The 21,088-nt window shown below is 48.5% G+C and overlaps 1 protein-coding gene across 1 annotated transcript; it reads left to right on the top strand.

The window, feature by feature from the left end:
- The first annotated feature begins 234 nt into the window (after positions 1–234).
- On the top strand, positions 235–5,315 carry NKX1-2 (NK1 homeobox 2). Its single transcript, XM_023241059.2, has 2 exons — positions 235–550; positions 2,217–5,315. The coding sequence occupies exons 1-2, from the start codon at positions 337–339 to the stop codon at positions 2,942–2,944; spliced, it is 942 nt and encodes a 313-aa protein (XP_023096827.2). The 5' UTR covers positions 235–336; the 3' UTR covers positions 2,945–5,315.
- Positions 5,316–21,088: the final 15,773 nt, after the last annotated feature.

The raw sequence follows: 21,088 nt of genomic DNA, 5'->3' as shown, positions 1-21,088 counted from the left end.
AGCCGGCGGCGGTGTAGGGGCGGGAGCGCGCGCCGGGCTCACGCAGGCGCCCCCGTGCCGAGGCCAGCGGCCCCCGCGCGGCGCGGGGCAGTCGTGGGGCTGCGGCGAGCGCGCCCCGCACGTGGTGGGGGCCCGGGCCGAGCAAGTGCCAATCCCGGCGCTGCGCCCCCGCGGCTCTCGCCCAGCCCCGCCCCCGCGCCCCCCTCCCCGGCTTCACTTGGCCGCCGCGACCCTCCTACTGGCCGGAGAGCGGCGGCCCCGCCACAGCCGAAGGCAAGCCCAAGCGCGGCCATCCCGGACCCCGCGCCGCCGGCCTCGGGCCCGCGGGCGGCGGGCATGCTGGCATGGCAGGACGGCGGGGCCAAGGCGGCTCCCGCCCACCACAAGATTTCCTTCTCTGTCCTGGACATCCTGGACCCGCAGAAATTCACCCGCGCTGCGCTCCCGGCCGTGCGTCCTGCTCCCCGGGAAGCCAAGAAAAGTTTGGCAGAGGCCGAAGCGGGGAAGGACGCCAGCCCGGGGGACTCAGCTCGGCAGCGGGAGACCCCTGGTAAGGATGCGAAGCGGTCCCCAGTTCCGGGAAGCCTCAGCCCAGATGATGCCATGGGGGAGTTGGAGGCGCGCGGGGGGGAGAGGGGGAGGGCAACCAGGGACAGAGTGAGCGGCCCTTAGCGGAGCGTTCGCCAAAGGGAGAAGGCCACCCGGGACGAGGTACAAAGTGTTGCCTTGCCTCTGTGTCGGAACTGAATTGAAGCAGAAAAGAGGCCCCCAACATCCTGGGTCAGGGATTTGCCTACCGAAGCTGGTCCCTACTCACCGGCCAAGTCACTAAGCGCCACAGTTCTATTTTTTGGCTCGGCAGTGGAAACTAAACAGCGGGCGTCCACCTTATTATCCAGGCTCACTCATTTATCGGGCATTTAATGCGCCCGCTACGTGCCAGGGCCTAGCCTAGAGACGGGGATAAAAGTCATGGAAAACTTCAGAACCCACGAGGTAGAGAACATCATGAATACTGCCTCCATTTTATGATTGAGGAAACAGAGGTAAAATCATGTGGAGGGGTCTTCGTGAGTGCGAGGTCAGGTTTAAGCACCGCGTGCCCACTTCCAACCACCCTTCCCACCATAGAGACACCTGCAGAGATGCCGCTGCCCCAGGCGCTCTCTCTCCCCAGACCCAACCATTGACTGGGGTGGGAGCAGGGATGGAGTGGGGCGAGGGGAGGCCGCCGTGGTCCTCTCTCCTCGAAACATTTTGACCTAACTCTGGTGGACACTTGATGAGAAGCCTGGGAGAGTTTGTGTCCGGGAGGTGGGACAAAAGACAGCAGGATCCGTGCTGGGTGAAGCGTGGGCACGAGGCTCCCTGGAGAGACGCTGAGTCCGGGCGCAGGTCCGAGAGACGCTGGATGTGGCACAGCCCCCCGCTTCTCCTCCCCAAGTTTGGCAGTGATTGTCTGGGCCTCCGGGCGCCTCTGGCGGCTGCGCTTGGGCCAGGGTAGTCTGCCTGGTAATTGTTCGGATCGCCCCTCGGAGGGGCCGCTCTCCCCTCCCCCCACCTCCATGATCGATATTCTATTACTGGCGCCTGCATATCTCCTGGCCGCAGCTTGCAGGTACCGACTTCAAACCCCCTTTCCCTGTCTGATCCTAATATTGTTCGATTAAAACTTACCTTTAATAGATGACATCTATCGATCCGGCCCCGCACAAATCTGAAACTCTATTAACACGGCAGGAGAGAGAAGATGGGAAAGAGGGAATTTCACTTTAAGGCGGGGGGGGGGGGGGCTTAATAACTTCTTTTTTAATTGCTAGGAGTTCCAGACCAAAATAGGCTTCTAGCGACCAGAGAGACACAGCCCTAAACGCACTTGACATTTCGATGTCTCAACGTACAGTGATCCTGCCCTCCCAATATTGTCCAGTATGGTCATTATTTTTTCTTAATGCAAGGTGTCACTCATTCATTCAAAACACACTTCTTGGAAGTCAGCTAGGCGGCAGCTGAGTAAAGGGCAAGAGGATACCGCACCCCTAAACCCCAAATCCTGGCTTGCGAGGATGTGTGGTCGCGGGGGTGGGGGAGGGGGGAGCGCGATGCCGGAGAGGGGCCGACCTGGGGGCTCTGAAAAAGAACAGGAGGAGGAGGTCTGGGGACCCGGAGGGGCTGGGTCGTGCGGGGCTTCTGGTCACCCGCCCCTTTTCCACTAGATGCTGCGGACCGCGGCGCGGGCGCGGCGTCCCCCTTGGAGGGCTCGGAGGCCGAGGAGGCCGAGGAGGAGGAGGAGGAGGCCGAGGACGCTGGGCGGCGGCGGCGGAGGGAGCGGGCCGCGCGCCTGGAAGCGGACCCGGCGCGTTCCCCCGAGTCCCGGGCGGCGGCGTTGGCGGCGGGGGAGCGGGCCCCCGGCGGGCTGGCGGGCTCCCCGGGCTCGCCCGACTCCCCGCGGCCCCGGCGCCGGCGCACGGAGCCCCGCTGCGCCAAGCCCAGGCGCGCGCGCACCGCCTTCACCTACGAGCAGCTGGTGGCTTTGGAGAACAAGTTCCGGGCCACGCGCTACCTGTCCGTGTGCGAGCGCCTGAACCTCGCGCTGTCGCTCAGCCTCACCGAGACGCAGGTCAAAATCTGGTTCCAGAACCGCAGGACCAAGTGGAAGAAGCAGAACCCGGGCGCCGACGGTGCGGCGCAGGCGGGGAGCGGCGCGCCCCAGCCCGGGGCGCCCGGAACGGCAGCCGCGGCGGGCGGCGGCGGCTCGGGAGGCAGCCCCGGCGCCCCCGGGCCGGGCGCGCTGCCCTTCCAGACTTTCCCCTCCTACTCGGCGGCCAACGTCCTCTTCCCAGCCGCCACCTCCTTCCCGCCGACGGCCGCCGCCGCCGGGGGCCCCTTTGCGTCCTTCCTCGGACCCTCCTACCTGACCCCTTTCTACACCCCGCACCTATGAACCTGGAGCTTCTCGGGGTCCACTTCGTCGGGACTCACAAATGACTGGCGTCGTCGTGTGGTCCCGGTTCCACCGAGGGGCGCCGACGTGCACGGCCCGCCCCCTCGTGGTGAGCGGGTGTCTGCGCGCCGCTTCCTTTCCAGCTGTGGGGAGGCGCCACCGGAGGGCAGGGAGAGGCCGCCTGCCGACTCCCGCAGCGCCCCTTGCCGCCGCGCCGACCCCCTGAATCCACGAGATCCGCAAAGGGGATCAAGGATCTGCCGTCTTTAAAAGTGCCCCGAGATGAAGGCTGTCCTCAGAGCTTCGCGTTTCTGAACTTGGCTCTTCGCTTTGGGTCAGGCTCCATTCGGTTCAAGGGCTCCTTTTGAGGGTCTGGGTGTCCCGAGCTGGGCTAACACTGCTGCACTGCGGGGTTGCAGATGCCGGGGACCCGAGACTTCCTGCCCACGGGTCGCTCACAATTAGGATGGAATCTTCGAACATTTTAGCTCACACACGTGGTAAGCAGCTTGCCCTTTTCGGAGCGGATGGTCTCCCTTTCTGTACTTGATTATTGGCCCCAAACCAAGGCTTCCTCCCAAATATTGAACGAGCTGGGTCCACGAGCACACACTGCCGCGGTGAAATGGACTATTTTTCAGATGCACAAATTTCTACGTTTTTAGATTTTCATTTCAGATTGGGACTTGAGCACAATTCTTGTTCCAAACGGACTCTCCTGAGAGACTAGGTCTCTTACTTTTCTGAGAAGCCCTAGAAGTCTCTGCTAGGAAACGTAATGGCTTTGTGGCCGGGCTTACCTGCTAACGCAGACACAGTCCGCCGCGCTGCACTTTTCTGAGCAGTTTCCCGAACCAGGCAATGGCCTCAAACGCGTAAAAATGATAAGGAAGGGACCAGTGGTTCGAAGCCTATGCCTCAAGCTGCCTGTTTTGATTTCCAGTCTTTGATATTCTTAAAATTTCAGTCCTGGCTCTTACGTCGGTCCGGGCAATTCCTAGGCCCGCAAATAGTGAACCAACAGCTGGGAGAGCGGAGCTCCTCCAGCACACATGACTGTCATGAATTGGACTTTTTTTTTTTTTTTTTTTTTTTGAGCAGCAGGCAAAAGTTTATATTAGAGTATCAGATCAGAAAAGAATGGTATGAAAGCTGTCTTTACAGAGAGGGGACATTCGAAAGTGAATGCCTGCTGGGCTATTTTTTAAAAGCACAAACTCAACATTATTAGAGCTTCATCGAGAGCAATTCTTGTTCCAAACAGACTCTCTGATGGCATGGTGAACATGTGAAGGGTTGTCAAGGGTGTGAAGGAAGTATTTCTTGGGCTAAAGCAGAAGCAAAATCGTACCCATAATGGATTCAACTGCCACAGCTTAATGTATGGCCCTTAGTTCCAACTGCTACTTTTTTCTCCCTTAAAAAATTAGTTACTCTGTAAAATTCTCATGCCAGACTTGTTTGGAATGCTGCTTTTAGTTTTCTATGTAATGTGTTTGAAGCTCATATCTCAGAAACCCAGCTCTGCCTAACCAGGTCACGTTTATTTCTTCCTTACCTGGATTTGATTATTTGAGGCCTGCTGCTATCTACGTGGATAGCATCCTGCTTGCCATTTTTTGATAGCCTGTGCCCTTAAAAATTAAATTTAATGATCACGGGCTTCTAAAGTGCATGCAGTTTGGTCTCATGAACACATGATATCATAATTTTGAAATATCTAGTTCTATGGTTATCAGAAATGATAGAAAATATCCCCCCTCCCTTATGCCAAATTCAATGAAGACTCCGTATTCACAGGACTCTCACAAGATTTGAGAATGTGTATCATTTAATTGCGTATTATTTACTAATTACTCTTTTCCTTCTATTTTAAAGAAGAGTGTCCCCAAACGGTGCATTGTTTCTAAAAGACAATTGATGCCAGATGAGATTAAACATGCAGTTACTATGGTAGAGAACATTTTATTCGCTTTACGCGTTGATAAACACTCCCTCAATAACTGCTCCTTGGCTTCTGAAAAGCAACACCCATGTGTCACAAACAGGCAATTCAAGTACACAGAGGCAAGATCTGTAAGGAGAAGCTGGATTTCCATAAGATGTGGAAACATTTCATCTCTCAGGTACCAGAATCCCAGAAGACTCCAGTCGGAAGAGAGGGACCAGGGAGGGAGGCGGGAAGCTTATCTGCGGACTAGCTTGAGGTGCTGTCATTCTTGACCTTTCCTGGTAGGACACCTTGTAGCAGGGTAATGCTCCAAGTGTGTGACTTTGGATTTGTGCTGCTTTGAAAGGCCCCGTGGCTTTCCAACCAAATCCATGGATGTGTTTGTCTAATAAATCCTTTTTGTAATGCTTTCTCATTTAACTGTTTCTTGTTTTCTCTTAGCAAAGTTTTCAACTATTTTTGTAATTATCAGAGTTTGTATGTGTGTGTCCCCTCCCCTCGCCAGCGAATATTCACAAATTGAGGGTATCTCCACCCTGACACTACTTTTTCATGCCAGGTTAGGTACTTTGCCAAACCCATGCCAAACATACACGGAGTGGCTACCCTGGCAGGCAGTATATACAAACACACAGGGCCATTTTCTTTTTTTTTTTTTTTAATTTTTTTTTTTAACATCTATTTATTTTTGAGACGAGAGAGACAGAGCATGAACAGGGGAGGGTCAGAGAGAGGGAGACACAGAATCTGAAACAGGCTCCAGGCTCTGAGCTGTCAGCACAGAGCCCGACTCGGGGCTCGAACTCACAGACCGCGAGATCATGACCTGAGCCGCTTAACCGACTGAGCCACCCAGGCGCCCCAACAGGGCCATTTTCAAAGCAAAAGTGAAGCATCTTACAGAATTTTGTTAGTGGCTACAAATTAAATCAACACCTATGTACCAGATTTTTAGGACATTAACTTCCTAGACTTACTTTGCAAGTTCTTAGTACCTTATAAAGTGCCTGGTAGGTCACTTTTTGGAGTTGCGCCATCCATTGGTCATAGATTTCTGATGTTAAAAAATGACCATTTCAAAAAAAAAAAAAATGACAATTTCAGATCCCCACTTGAAACCCCACAGCCAAGAAAAAGGGGAGTGAGTGGAGAGCGTCTCATACGTTGAGAAATCCCCATCCGTTTTATGGGCACGGATCAATTTAGTGTATTTGTCTTTTTAGAAATAACTGCTAAGCACCTATAGAACTAGTTTTTAAAAAAAATTTTTACATTTATTTATTTTTGATAGACAGAGAGAGACAGAGTACAAGTGGGGGAGGAGCAGAGAGAGAGAAGGAGACACAGAATCCGAAGCAGGCTCCAGGCTCAGAGCTGTCAGCACAGAGCCCAACGCGGGGCTCGAACTCACAAACCGCAGGATCATGACCTGATTGGAAGTCAAACGCTTAATCGACTGAGCCACCCAGGTGTCCCTGAACTAGTTTTAAAAATTATCAATAGGCCAACAAGATATTCTTCAATAAATGCTAATAAGTACACTTAAAAACATAATTCCCCCTCAGGGTGCCTGGGTGGCTCAGTCGGTTACGCGTCCAACTCTTGATTTCGGCTCAGGTTGTGATCTCAGGTTTGAGCCCCATGTCCGGCTCTATGCTGACAGCTCAGAGCCTGGAGCCTGCTTCGGATTCTGTGTCTCCCTCTCTCTGTCCCTCCCCTGCTCACACTCTACTCTGTCTCTCAAAAATAAAATAAGCATTAAAAACTTAAAAACAACAACATAATTCCCCCTTAAGGTCAACTGAAGGGAAGCATTTAAGCGTGAATGAAGTGGGAAGACCCGATTCAGGGAAAGAGAAATAGGAAATGTCCCTTCTTGCTTCTAGTTGGAAGAAAATCCCCCGGGAGCCCAGTTGTGGAGACAAAGGGAGAGGGAGCCTTGGAGACAGGAGGACTCGGTCCCTGCAGGAAGTGGGAGGGGAATGGCAGCTGGAGAAAGCCAGGCTTCCCCATACCTAACCCTCCCTGGTTCTCTGGGGCTGTGGTTATCAAGGACCACAGGTGAGACCTGTGACCTCTGAGTGGCTGGGTTCGAAGCCACTTCCACCCCCGAGTCCATATATGAACTTGGCAAGTTCCCTGTGTCTTGGGCCTCAGTTTCCTCACCGTGGTGCCTAGCTCAGATGAGCAATTTGTATGGAAAACACTTAGTTCCTGGCACACTGAAGGTAGTTGTTACTCCCAGCTTGACGCCGGGAAGGACAGTAAGCACGCTGTACCTAGCCCGACCACCTCATTTACAAAATTTTTACTGCAGCATAATAAACATACAGAAAACTGAAAATACCCGACGCGTACAGCTTGGTGCCTTTTCACAAACAGAATACACCTTCCTAGGGGCACGTGGCTGGCTCAGTCAGTGGAGCGTGTGACTATTCATCTCGGGGTTGCAGGTTCAAGCCCCACTTCAGGTGTAGAGATTGCTTAAAAATAAAATCTTGAAAAAAAAATATACCTTTATAATCAGCATCCAGATCAAGAAACAGAACAGGATGAGCATCTCAGAGCCCCCTTGTGTCCCCTTCCAGTGATTGCCTCCCCCACGGACATCCGAAAGCACAGATTACTCGTGCCTCGTTTTCTTTTTCTTTTAATTATGGAAAAGGAATCCTGCAGTATATATACTCTTTGTGCCTGGCTGTCTTTGCTCAACATTATTTATGAGTTTCATCCATGTTGTGTGGCATATAGTTGTAGATTATTCATTCCTATTACTGTTAGCATAGCACTGTAGACACAACTCATTTATCCATTCTACTGGTGGTGGGGGATCAAATACTCCTTCATTATTTTGACTGAACTGTCTTACACACATCTTTTGGTAAACATATCTTCCTATTTCCGTTGATAATGTATCCAGCAGTGGGGTTACTGGGTGCGCAGATGCCTAGCTTTGGATACAGCCAACCAGTCTTCCAGCGTGTGGGGGCAATTTCCATTCCCACCCGCAAGGGAGGAGAGTTCCAGGTGTTCCACATCCTCCCAACATATAGTACTGACCACCTTTTCCATCTGATGGTCCTGGAAGCTATGTAGTAGGCATCGCACTCTGGTTTTAAATTTCATTTCCTGACGGGTAATGATGTTGACTGCCTCTCCATATGCCTGTTGGCCATTGGCGATCTGTTTCGGTGAATGCCCTGTCACATCTGCCCACTGGTAAGACAAACTGAGTCTTAGAGAGGAGGGGACTTGCCCCAGGTTGTCCGTGTTACCGAAGAGACTGAGACTCGGCGAGGTTATGAGACTCGCCTAAGGTCTCACAGTAAGAGAAGAGCAGAGCCTGAAAGCTGGGCCTGATGACTCCAGGATGATTTAAATTGTACATGAGGCCACCAGTCATATAAAATATTTGGTAATTTTTTTTTAATGATCTGAGCGCTGCTTGGGCATTTAAAAAAAGTTTATTTTTGAGAGAGAGAGAGAGAGAAAGAGAGTGCAGGGGAGGGGCAGAGAGAGAGGGACAGAGGACCCTGAAGCAGTAGTTATAGCTAAGTATCAGTGTTGGAAAGAAAGGGTATGCCATTGCTCCTCCGTCCTCCCTCCCCCTCCTCCTTCCTTCCTGCCAGACTTGTACTGAGCACCCATTCTGTGCCAACTGTTTTGGATGGTGGAAATTTAAGTCAAATGAGTTCCCAGACACAGGGTAGGTTATAGTCTGTGTATTCCTATCTTTTCTGTGATCATGGTGGTTTGTGGAGACAGAAAGAAGACAACCCACGGGGCACCTGGGTGGCTCAGTCTGTTAAGCGACAGACTGGCTCGGGTCACGATCTCATGGCTCGTGAGTTTGAGCCTTGCCTCTGGCTCTTGTGTTGACAGCTCAGAGCCTAGAGACTGCTTCCGATTCTGTGTCTCCCTCTCTCTCTGCCCCTCCTCTGCTCACTCTCTGTTTCTCTCTCTCTCTGTTTCTCTCTCAAAAATAAACATTAAAAAAAAAATAAAGAGGACCCTTTATTTTCCCTCTACCACTTACCAGCTATGCAATCTGAGGCGAGTTTCCTCAAATGTCTAAGCCTCCAAGAGGCACATATACGCTCTTAGTAATTGTTAAGGTTCTTCTTGCCAGTGTAGAGATTGGCTTATGTAGGTAACCGAGGGGTTGGACCAAGGCCCAACCTTGGGATTTTTTTTTAACGTTTTTGTTTATTCTTGAAGGAGAGAGAGACACAACATGAGCGGGGGAGGAGCAGAGAAAGGGGGAGACATAGAATTTGAAGCAGGCTCCAGGCTCTAAGCTGTCCGCACAGAGCCCAATGCGGGGCTCGAACTCACAAACTGTGAGATCATGACCTGAGCCGAAGTCAGACCCTGAACCGACTGAGCCACCCAGGCGCCCCTTAAAGATTTTGTTTTTAAGTAATCTCTACACCCCATGTGGGGCTCAAATTTAAAACCCTGAGATCAGGAGTCACAGGCTCTAATAACTGAGCCAGCCGGGCACCCTGGGGACTGCATTTTCAATAAGCGCTCTTTTTTTTTTTTTTTTAAGTTTTATTTATTTAAGTAACTTCTACACCCCATGTGGGGCTGGAACTCATGACCTTGAGATCAAGAGTCAGCATGCTCCTCTGGGCCAGCCAGGCGCCCCAATAAATGCTCTCCCGGGCAGCTGCTGATTACACAGTGCTCATCCTTTGCGAGATTTACTCTGGCCAAGAACACAGGGGGCGGGAGAGGACAGTAGACAGTCCACACAAAAGAGCTGAGTGGACAATCTTGTAAAATTATTTATTTTACAAAATCGATTCCCTTCTTGTGAGTCATTTTCTTTCATGTGTAGTTAATACATGTACAAAAGGAGCTGTTGTTCTCTTTGCTTTTATTTTCTTAAAAAAAATTTTTTTTTAAACATTCATTCATTTTTGAGAGACAGAGACAGAGAGAGAGAGAGAGAGAGAGAGAGAGAGAGAGAGAGACAGACAGAGTGTGGTTGGGGGAGGGGCAGAGAGAGAGGGAGAGAAAACATCCGAAGCAGGTTCCAGGCTCTGAGCTGTCAGCACAGAGCCGGACTCGGGGCTCAAACTCATGAACCGAGAGATCATGACCTGAGCTGAAGTCAGATGCTCAACTGACTGAGCCACCCAGGCACCCTGTCTTTACTTGTAAATAACCTGCAGATCCTAAGGCAAAAGGGGCCGGGTCTGGGGGACAGTTAGGCTGCACTTTGAGAGCGCCACACTCATGAGGTCCCAAATTACCACCAATGTGCAGGAAGGTTTCAAAGTAACCATCAAAAGGCTAGTTTCTTCCCTTTTTAAAAGGTCTTTTCTTTCACAAATACATTTTTTTTCTAAGGGGTTCTGGGGTGGCACAGGGGGCTCTTTTTGGTACATCATCATTTGTGGCTCTAAGTCACTCTAAGTTCTTAGGGATTCAGAATACTTAGTTCCTATGAATGGGGCACTTGGGCGCCTTGGTTAAGCGTCTGTCTGACTTCAGCCCAGGTCACGATCCTACAGTTCATGAGTTCAAGCCCTGCATCAGGCTCCGCACTGACAATGCAGAGACTGCTTCGAATTTTCTCTCCCTCTCTTTCTCCCTCTGCCCCTCCTCGGCTTGTGCTCTCTCTCTTTCAAAATAAATAAACTTAAAAATTAAAAAAAAGGGGCGCCTGGGTGGCTCAGTTGGTTAAGTGTCCGACTTCGGCTTGGGTCATGATCTCGCAGTCCGTGGGTTCAAGCCCCGCGTCGGGCTATGTGCTGACAGCTCGAAGCCCGGAGCCTGTTTCAGATTCTGTGTCTCCCACTCTCTCTCTGACCCTCCCCCATTCAAGCTCTGTCTCTCTCTGTCTCAAAAATAAATAAACGTTAAAAAATTTAAAAAAAAAATTAAAAAAAAAAAAAGAGTACAGTACTAAGTACCATAGAAGGAAACTAACCAACTCCTCTTGGAGCCTAAAAATCCCCACTCACATCTAAGCAAGATTCTGATGGAATCTTTTTAAAGACATCAAAACAAAGTTCAAGCACATCTCTAGTGTAAAATGAACTTCTTTCCATATAGTTCAGTAATATTGGTGAATAGAGCCCATAGCAGTTATTCAAGAGATACCACAAAAATACCGCGTCTTGTCTGATAAATTCACAAGGTGTCTTAATAAAAATACCTTAGGGGCGCCTGGGTGGCTCAGTCGGTTGAGCGTCCGACTTCGGCTCAGGTCATGATCTCACAGTTTGTGGGTTCGGGCCCCGCATCAGGCTCTGTTCTGACTGCTTGCTCAGAGCCTGGAGCCTGCTTCAGATTCTGTCTCCTTCTCTCTCTGCCCCTCCCCCGCTCACACTTTGTCTCACTCTGTTTCTCAAAAATAAATAAAATGTAAAAAAAAAAAAAAGAAAAATTAAAAACAAATACCTTATTCTTGAGTCACACTTCTAAATCTTTCAAAACGTTTTAAATCTTTAAGCTTATTTATTTATTAAAAGATTTTATTTTTTATTTTTTTTTAATTTAATGTTTATTTATTTTAGAGACAGAGAAAGACAGAGGGTGAGCAGGGGAGGGGCAGAGAGAGGGAGACAGAATCCAAAGCAGGCTCCAGGCTCTGAGCTGTCAGCACAGAGCCTGATGCAGGGCTCAAACCCATGAACCCTGAGATCCTGACCTGAGCCGAAGTCGGAAGCTTAACAAATTGAGCCATCCAGGCGCCCCAAAAGATTTGATTTTTAAGTAATCTCTACACCCAACGTGGGGGCTTGAACTCACAACCCTGAGATCAAGAGTTGCACGGTCCACCGACTGAGCCAGCCAGATGCCCCTCAGCCTTTTTTTAATCGGGAAAATATACATTACGCCGAATTTACCATTAAAGCATTTGATTTAGTGGCAAGAGGTATAGCCACAATATTAAGGAACCATCTCCTCTATCTGCTTCCAGAACGTTTTCATCCTCTCACGCAGAGACCCTGCACCCATTAAGTAGTTACCATCCATCCCCACTGCCTGTACATTACAGCCTGTACATTAACAGCCACTAGTCGGCTTCCTCTGCACATTTGTCTTCCCTGGATATTTCCTATAAATGGGATCATATAAAACACGGCCTTTCTTGCTTAGCTTCTTTCTCATGTAACGTTTTCATTGTGTTCACCCATGTTTTAGCAGGTGTTAGTACTTCACTGCTTCTCATGGCTGATTAATACCCACCGTAGGGAGAGCCCACATTTTGGTTATCCACGCCTCAGTCGATGGACATCCGGGTTCTTTCCACACTTTTGCGATTGTGAATAATGCTGCCGTACACATTCGCGTAAGAGTTTTTGTTTGCACGCCTGTCTTCAGTTCTCTTCAGTATGTAAGTAGGGGTGGGATTACTGGCTCACGTGGTAATTCCACGTTTAAGTTGTTAAGGAATCCTAGAGTATTCTGCACCCTTGTACATTTCCCACCAGCAACAATGAGGGCTCCGATTTTTCCACATCCTTACCAACAATTTTTATTATTACTGTTTTTTTTAATTTTTAATGTTTATTTATTTATTTATTTTAATTTTTTTTTTCAACGTTTATTTATTTTTGGGACAGAGAGAGACAGAGCATGAACGGGGGAGGGGCAGAGAGAGAGGGAGACACAGAATCGGAAGCAGGCTCCAGGCTCCGAGCCATCAGCCCAGAGCCCAACGCAGGGCTCGAACTCACGGACCTCGAGATCGTGACCTGGCTGAAGTCGGACGCTTAACCGACTGTGCCACCCAGGCGCCCCTAATGTTTATTTATTTTTGAGAGAGAGACAGAGACAGAGAGAGACAGAGCATGAGTGAGGGAGGGGCAGAGAGAGAGGGAGACACAGAATCCCAAGCAGGCTCTAAACTCTGAACTGTCAGCACAGAGCCCGACGCTGGGCTCCAACCCACAAACCGTGAGATTCTGACCTGAGCCGAAATCGAACCCTTAACCGACTGAGCCACCCAGGAGCCCCTGTTATTACTGTTTTCAAATTAAAACCAATTAGTCGGTGTAAAATGTATCTCATTGTAGTTTTGATTAGTATTTCCCTAATCACTAATGATATTAAACATCTTTTCATGTGCCTGTTGGCCATTAGTAGGTCTTTGGAGAAATGTGCATGTAAACCTTGCGCTCACTTTTTAATCGGGTTGTCTTTTGTTGTTGAATTTTAAGAATTCTTTGTATATTCAAAACACATACCCTCCTCCTCCCCCTCTTTTTTTGACATTAAAATATACTCCAAAGACTCCTCCCTCCCTTCCTTTGCGCAATTACTGAGCACCAGCTGTGTGCCAAGTGCTATCCTAGCATCTGAAAATGCAACAGGAAGACCCTGGCTGGGCCTGGGAGAGGAGCTCGGGTGAGTGAAAGTCACAGACAGGTGCGCACCTGGTGCAACAAAGTGTAGAAAATGCCACGGCTTTCTTGTCAGCCGTTTCTGTATGAAGCAACACTCTCCTTAGCACGGATGTCATTTGGAATTCGGGCTGGAAATAAATAGGCTATTGATGTCACTTCTGCCATGCTTGTTCTATACAGATCTGGTTTGTGTTTTACAAAGGTCTTGCCAGGCATTTATAACTCCCAGGGTGTGGCAGACATTATTAACATAGAAGCTAATGTTATTTGCGAGATATGTTCAAAGGATCAGAGTTACTTGTTTTCCTGAGATGAATCGTGATTGGGTTTTTTTGCCCTTACAAACTTGCTAGCTTTGGGTTGCCTGGGTGGCTCCGTTGGCTAAGCATCCGCCTTCGGCTCAGGTCATGATCTCACGGTTCGTGGGTTCGAGCCCCGAGTTGGGCTCTGTGATGACAGCTCAGGGCCCGGAGCCTGCTGGGGTTCCGGGGACCCCTGGGTGGCTCAGTCGGTTAAGCTTCGGACTCTTGATTTCGACTCAGATCATGATCTCATGGTTTGTGAGTTCAACTTCTACTTAGGGCTCCATGCTGACAGTGCAGAGCCTGCCTGGGGTTCTCTCTCTCTCTCTGCCTCTCCACTGCTTGTGCTCTTGGTCTCTCTCTCTCTCTCAAAATAAATAAAAGCTTAAAAAAAAAATATATATATATATATATATATATGGCGCCTGGGTGGCTCAGTCAGTTAAGCGTCCGACTTCGGCTCGGGTCATGATCTCACGGTTCGTGGGTTCGAGCCCTGCATCGGGCTCTGTGCTGACAGCTCGGAGCCCGGAACCTGCTTCAGATTCTGTGTCTCCCTCTCTCTCTGCCCCTCCCCTGCTCATACTCTCTCTCAAAAATAAATTATGAAGATTTTTAAAAATTTAAAATAAATAAACATTAAAAAAATTTAAAAATTAAATATAAATAGAATTTCTAACATTTTCTTCCTGCACATCCTTATCACGTCTTACACTTCCTCCCAGACTAAATCCTGACACATTGCTTTTCTCTGCCTGGGCGGCCAGCTCCTCTAGCAGGCAAGGCCTCACCTTAATCCCTTAGCACCTGCTACATTTTGTCTGGAGTCATTGCTTCTTCCGTCTGGGAGAGCCTGCCCGTTTCTTTCTCTCTGTCTCTCGCTCTCTTTCTCTGCCAATTCATCCACATATCTTGGGGATCTTTTACCTCTCACACTGGAATATGTTGCACCCAATCAATTGCCATTAAATGATCGAACTACCTTTTCACCTTTTGGTGGGTCTCATATGGTCGTATTCTCCGGTGTTTGGGGTGGTTCTCTTTTTCCACAGCCTTTTCAGAAATTTGGATAACGAGTCTGAGGCAACACCACACTAAAAAAGAAGTTGTTCATAACTTTTGTGAAGCAATAGAAGCAATTTTTTTTTTTTCCCCTTTCAGGTCATCACAGATGTATCAGCTCAATAAAAATCAACTACTTAGAAAAATGGCCACACAGTTGAATGTCGCAGTGGGAAATTGCTCTAAGTTTTCCGACTGCCTTCAATTTGTTCGCTACCCCTTTCAGAGACGGCACCGTTCCGTGGACCACGCCAGGCTGCTTTGCTCTCCTCGGAGACGTGGATTTAGCGTCTTAGCCTTGAAATTGGAAGTGCAGGTCAGTCCTGTGACCTGGCAATCCTGCTTGTAGGACTTTATCCTACAGCTACACTTTTATGAAATGTCACAGATGAGGTTATCTATTGTGACACACTTTGCAATAGCAAATGATTGGAAATAATCCAAGTGTCCTGCAATGGGGCTATTAAGCAGCTGTAAACAAAAGAATGAGGGCCCTCTCTCCCTATTGACACAGAGGGAGCTCTGGGGCACATAGAACCTGCTCTCAGGGGTGTTAGAAAGTGGAGAAAATAATGGCATGCATTTGTGTTTGCTTCTATTTGTACGAAGAGTCGAGAAACCAGAAGCTAATACAAAGGGTTGCCCTTGGTAGGGGATGCTGACTGGATGGCTTTGGGGCAGGAGGAAGAGTTCTTGGGGTGTACTTTTAAATTTGCTTTGACTTGTAAATGAGGCAAAGTATTAACTATTTGCAAAACAAAAAGAAGTTGCTTGGGAGTGAAAGTGTCGGAGAGGAAAGTAGTTCTATAGAGTTCTCAAAAAAGAAAGAAAGAAAGAAAAAGAAAAAAGAAATAAAGAGCTACATGCTTTATACAATTGGATGACTTCCAAAGTTCCTTCAAATATCTCACTCTTTGGAAATTAGGAAGAAAATTGGAACTGTTTTTTTTTCCACAATCTGCCCAGCAGGGCACTGGGCTACCTCTCTGGATTTGTGACAAGTTTCCTTTAGAAAACTAACATACGTGGGAAGGTGTTACCAACGCTTGTTCAAGGACCAGAAGAAGGCCAGCTCAGAATGAAGTTCCTAACATAATCCAGCCCAACTGTGCTTTGCTTCCTGACCTCCAAGGGCAGATGAGAAAACTCTAGGGTGGTCATGAGTAGGGCCAGAGTGCGAACAATTTCTGAGCTATCTGAGCACCACTTCAACTGTTAAAAAGTTGCCTTTTCGGGCGCCTGGGTGGCTCAGTCGGTTAAGCATCCAACTTCGGCTCAGGTCATGATCTCACAGTTTGTGAGTTCGGGCCTCGCATCCGGTTCTGTGCTGACAGCTCAGAGCCTGGAGCCTGTTTCGGATTCTGTGTCTCCCTCTCTCTCTGCCCCTCTCATGCTCATGCTCTGTCTTTCTCTGTCTCTCAATAATAAATAAACGTTAAAAAATTTAAAAAAAAAGTTGCCTGTTCTAAATAAAATTTACTCCAGCAGATCCCAGTAGTAAAACAGTTGCCTTTAAAAAAAAAAAATGTTTGATTTATTTCTGAAAGAGAGAAACAGAGTATGAGTGGGGTTGGGGCAGAGAGAGAGACACACACAGAATCCGAAGCAGGCTCTGAGCTGTCAGCACAGAGCCTGACGGCGGGGGCGGGGGGGGGGGGGGGGGGCTTGACCTCGTGAGACAGGAGATCATGACCTGAGGCCGAAGTCGGAAGCCACCCAGGCACCCCAAAACAGTTGCCTTTTTAATTGGCACTTCTCTAGCTTTCTAAGTACAAGACATGATTTACTTGGATTTCAATAGTAATCTGCAGAAGAGGGAAGATTCAAAGCCAGGTGATGATGGTGAAGTTTTGTGAAAGAACCTTTACTCATTATTGTAAATAAAAATATTAATGCCCCCGTGGTTTGAGCCACTGGGTAGGTTAGAAGTAGGTAGATCTTTTAGTGTCACATTTATTAGAGGTCTTCAGGATAACCCATTTTACAAGACGGATAAGTGAGCAGTGGGATCTCAGGTTACCCAGGCAAGGAGTGGAGTCAGGATTGACTTCTAGATGCTCTGACTTCAAATAAAAGTTATCCAAGTTTTGGCACTCAGAGTTAGCCTTCATGGAATCAATACAAAAATCATTGCAAAATACACTGAGCTTATTAGTATCTGGATAGATAAGGATGTAAATATTTAACTAGCACTTGAGATTTCTCTTATTTTTTTAAGTCATGAGCAATGCAAATAATTTCCAGCATAAGTGGCTGCAAACTCACTACTTGGATTTTTTGTAAAAAAAAAAAAAAAAAAAATTGACTTTAACCTTGAACTTTACTTGAAATTCCTTCTTCTGATTGTCTCAAGTGTGGAACTTGATAGGGTGGGAAACCTGGCTTCTTGGCTCATCCATTACCTATTTGTTGTAACATTGGCTGGGGCCTTTACCTTGGAGTCTTGGATTTGTCTTTTTTTTCAACATTTATTTATTTTTTGGGACAGAGAGAGACAGAGCATGAATGGGGGAGGGGCAGAGAGAGAGGGAGACACAGAATCAGAAACAGGCTCCAGGCTCTGAGCCATCAGCCCAGAGCCTGACGCGGGGCTTGAACTCACGGACCGCGAGATGGTGACCTGGCTGAAGTCGGACGCTTAACCGACTGTGCCACCCAGGTGCCCCGGATTTGTCTTTAAAAGTATTAGATTACATGTTTAAAGCTCTTCACCTCTAAAATCTACTATGCATTTATATCTCTAATTCATAATTTCAAAATACTACATTTATTATGCTTCAACATTGAGGATTAGCTGACTTTTCACCTCCACGAGACGAGTCTCTTTTTAAACACTTGCGATCGAGCTGATTTAAATAGACTTCTCCTCTAGCTGGGTAAGCCCAAGTGGCTGGTTGGCCTCTATCCCCCTTCTGGTATTTTCCATTCTTTTTCTACTCAGACTTCCAGGCACACGGTACACTCCAGCTATAGTCACCAGATCCCAGAGTCCTCGAGGCTCCCTTCCTGGATCCAGTTCTGTCCCCATGAGATGGTCCTCATGGCCCATGCTAAGGGCTGGTCTACCTCCTCCTCTCCAGCACTCAACAGTATAAACTTACTGCACCCAATGACATTCCTCCAGCACTTAGATAATGGACAATAATGGTTTGAAGTGTCCTCTTTTTTTCAACCCCAGCTTCCAGGGCTGTCATCTGCACTGCTGTTCCTAGTCTGAGAGTGAGGAGGGCTTTGGGCCACCGGGGCTTTTGGAATCTCAGGATCATACTCCCGTAATGGCCACTTGCTCTGTCACTAATTCCTGTCCACCGGAAAACAGTGTAGTCCTACTAAGGCACCACGAAGATGGTTTCTGGGAGGCTGTAAAAATCCCGCGAGACAGGTTCAACCTTCAAGAACTTATAGCCTCCATGGGATGATAAGACATAGATAGAGCTAGCAGGTGAAACAGTGACAGCAGGTGGGTGACCACTGTGGCCTTTGTAGCCAGGAAGGGTGTCATGTGCCAGGTGTGGAAGGACAGGAGCTGCAGCTAGATTTTTTTTTCTTTTTTTTTTTTTTTGGTTGCATCTAGACTTCTTAAGTGGAGTTCAGCTGCTGGGGAGAGAAAATAAATACTCCTGGCGGGCAGATCCTCCTACTAGCACCAACATTTTAACTGCAACATTTCTGAATCTCTGCCTATTGTTCCCAGTTCAGACCTAAGTTCAGAACTTTTACCAGCTACTCCTCCCCACCTCTTGTTACCATTTTGCTTACCTTGCTCCTGCCAGATCCCTTCTGGACTTAAGCAGGTTTATTTCAGATTCAAATGTCTGCCCCACCCAGCCCAGGGCTGTAGCAGCTGGGAGGACGCGCCCTGCAAAGTTGCCAAGTCTTTAGTAGGAAGGTATCTTTTTAGGGTAAATGAAATCTGGAGGGAAGGAAAATTTCTCCTGCTGGGTAAATATCACCAAACACTTATTTTCTGAGTGTCTTTACCAGTCTTTCTCCTTGGCTGTCAGCTCGGAGTTTTCCTTTTTACTCAAGTCAAGGCCAAGTATATGTAGGCTACACTAATGACAAGTAATAATGAGTTAGACATTGAAGGAAGCAATGATAAGTCAGAGGCCTGCAGAATCCATAAATTGTTTTACTGGGTACCAAATAATTGAGGGTTGCCGATAGGAGAAAATGACTTCTTTCCTCTTTTTGTGTAGTTATAGCTCTTTTAGATGGTCAAGGTTGCGAGATTTCAGTTCACTCCTGTTGAAAGAGCACTTCCTGAATTTCTCCTTCCTGAAGTGACCCCTGTGCTCTTGCTTGATGTGAAACCCTCTACAGAAGCAGGCATGTAGGCGCTCAAGGGACTCTGTTGAGTGAACTAATGAAATGAATTTAGGTGTTGGATGGGTCTGTCTCTATATCTCCCAGATTTATGGCTCCTGAATAATTGGTTGAGTCTATGAATAGTTTTAGAGGCTCAAAAACCTTTGTCAAGTATGGTCTGTTTTACATGTTTCTAGATTGTACAAGTAAAAAGCATACAAATAGAGCAGCTCTGTGTCTTGGTTGAACACAAGCTGCTTTCCAGTCCAGGGCTCCAAGGTCATGTTATGCTGAAAAATAACTACTAGTGGAAAAACCATAAAATATTATCATGTTGTTTGTAACTATTGCATTTTTTTTCTGATAAGAGAGAAAAGAGATAAAAGCCAGACATTCTCAGGTGTTCTTGAAAATGAATTTTTTTTGGGGGGGGGGGGTAAAGAGCATCTTATCTGTGAGTCCAAAGGTAATGCAACATATTTTGAGGTTACACTCAGATCTTGGGTGTCACGTTCCCTTCATGAACTCAGAAACGCCTGACCCTACTTGCCAAGGCAGAGCTGAGGATTCCTGGGCTCTGTAAGAGTTTCCAGAGCTAGGCTTGGCTCTATATACCTGCCCAGGTTTGTGGAGCAGGACCTTGGAGGAAGGATCCCTCTTTGAACTCTAGGGCAGAATGACCTAACTTCCAAGAAATCACACTGTGTTCAGTTTTGTGGAGGGACATCAAAGAACTAAAAGGCAAAGTCCTGCTCTCAGTGAGCTCCAGAGAGCATGTGGCTGTAACAACTGGAGTAAGTGACATTGGTCTAGGGCAGGTGGAGCCAAGGAGGACTGAATCCCTTTTGGTGCCTTGCTCTGGGCATCTGTTTACAGCACTGCCTCTGTCCCACACCATTTTCCAGCCCTGACCACATTAGCTTGGACTTTACTTTCTACTCAGCTAAGGCTAACCTTAGTTGCTTATTTGTGCTGAATGTCTCCCGTGTGCCTCCCTACCCCATCCACTCTCCACCCTTTCCCACAGAACTGGTGTCCCAGGAGGGTAACCTGCAGAAACTTCCTTAAAGGGCTCCCTAGGTCTCTAGCTTTTAATATGTTCAGCCCACGGAGAACTCTGGCAAGAGGTGAGAGTTTGGATGCTTACCACTCCAGCACCCTCCCAGTGGGGTCACTGATGACTACAGCTCAGGCAGGTGGCCTCTTCTTTCTTTTCTCTCTTTGGGTTTTGGGCACCCCTCCCTGCAGGCCAGGATTCACAAGGGTGCACTGAGCCCAGGTTGCTTTCCACCCTTGTGGTTTACCACTCCACACTTAAATAATTCCTTTAACAAATGCATCTCAGATTTCCAGTTTGGAGTGTGCCATTTGTTTCCAGCTGGGAGCCTGACCGACCACTATGGTTTCATGAATCATGGTGCTGTCCTTTGTCCCTGCCATTGTGTCCACCACCCACGGAGAAGGGCAGTAGTACACAGGGCCGGGCTGCCTCTCACCCGTGGGATAACCCTGGGTAAGTGGCTTCTCCTCTCCCAGTCTCTGTTTTCCAATATATAACAAAAATTGTGTAGGCTAGGTGATGATGTGCAAGTCCCTTCCGATTCTACTACGAGATAATCCTGGACTGTCCATTTTGAGTTCTGAGTTTTTATCATGGATTGTGCAGGGCGCTGCAGACAAACTTACACGGGGTGCCACGAGGAGGTGGGCCGTGTGTTTACCAGCTGCCGTGATGACTTCTGGGGGTGAGTTCAGAAGCTCACAGGGTTTGAGGGGTCCCGCAGCCGTATCTGAGGTGTAGCTGGGTGGGAGCCCCACAAAAGGCTTTGCGTGGCAAGGAACGGGAGCTCGGCCAAGGAGCCCTGGGCTGGGGATCGAGCCTGTGGTCCATACCCTCGTGGCTGGGGCCCAGGAGACTCCGCGAGCCCCAAGGGCGCCCAACAGACATTTCATCCTTTCAGGCCTCGTCTTCCCGCCAGCAAAGGGCGGGAGGTGAGCGACCGACTGAAAGGCACGGGCCAGGCCAGCACGGGAAGCGCAGGGACGCGGTGGCGTCCCAGAACAGTCGCGCCAAGGAGATTCGAGCAGCCTTTCGAACCCGTGGTGGGAGGCGGGGTCCCCGAAGCGCGGCAGTCTGGGGGGCGGGGCGGAGGCC

Source organism: Felis catus, chromosome D2 (assembly GCF_018350175.1).
Source record: "Felis catus isolate Fca126 chromosome D2, F.catus_Fca126_mat1.0, whole genome shotgun sequence".
In the NCBI taxonomy this organism is placed as follows: domain Eukaryota; kingdom Metazoa; phylum Chordata; class Mammalia; order Carnivora; family Felidae; genus Felis; species Felis catus.
Note: the sequence above shows the minus strand (reverse complement) of the source record. Positions and strands in the feature narration are given on the sequence as shown.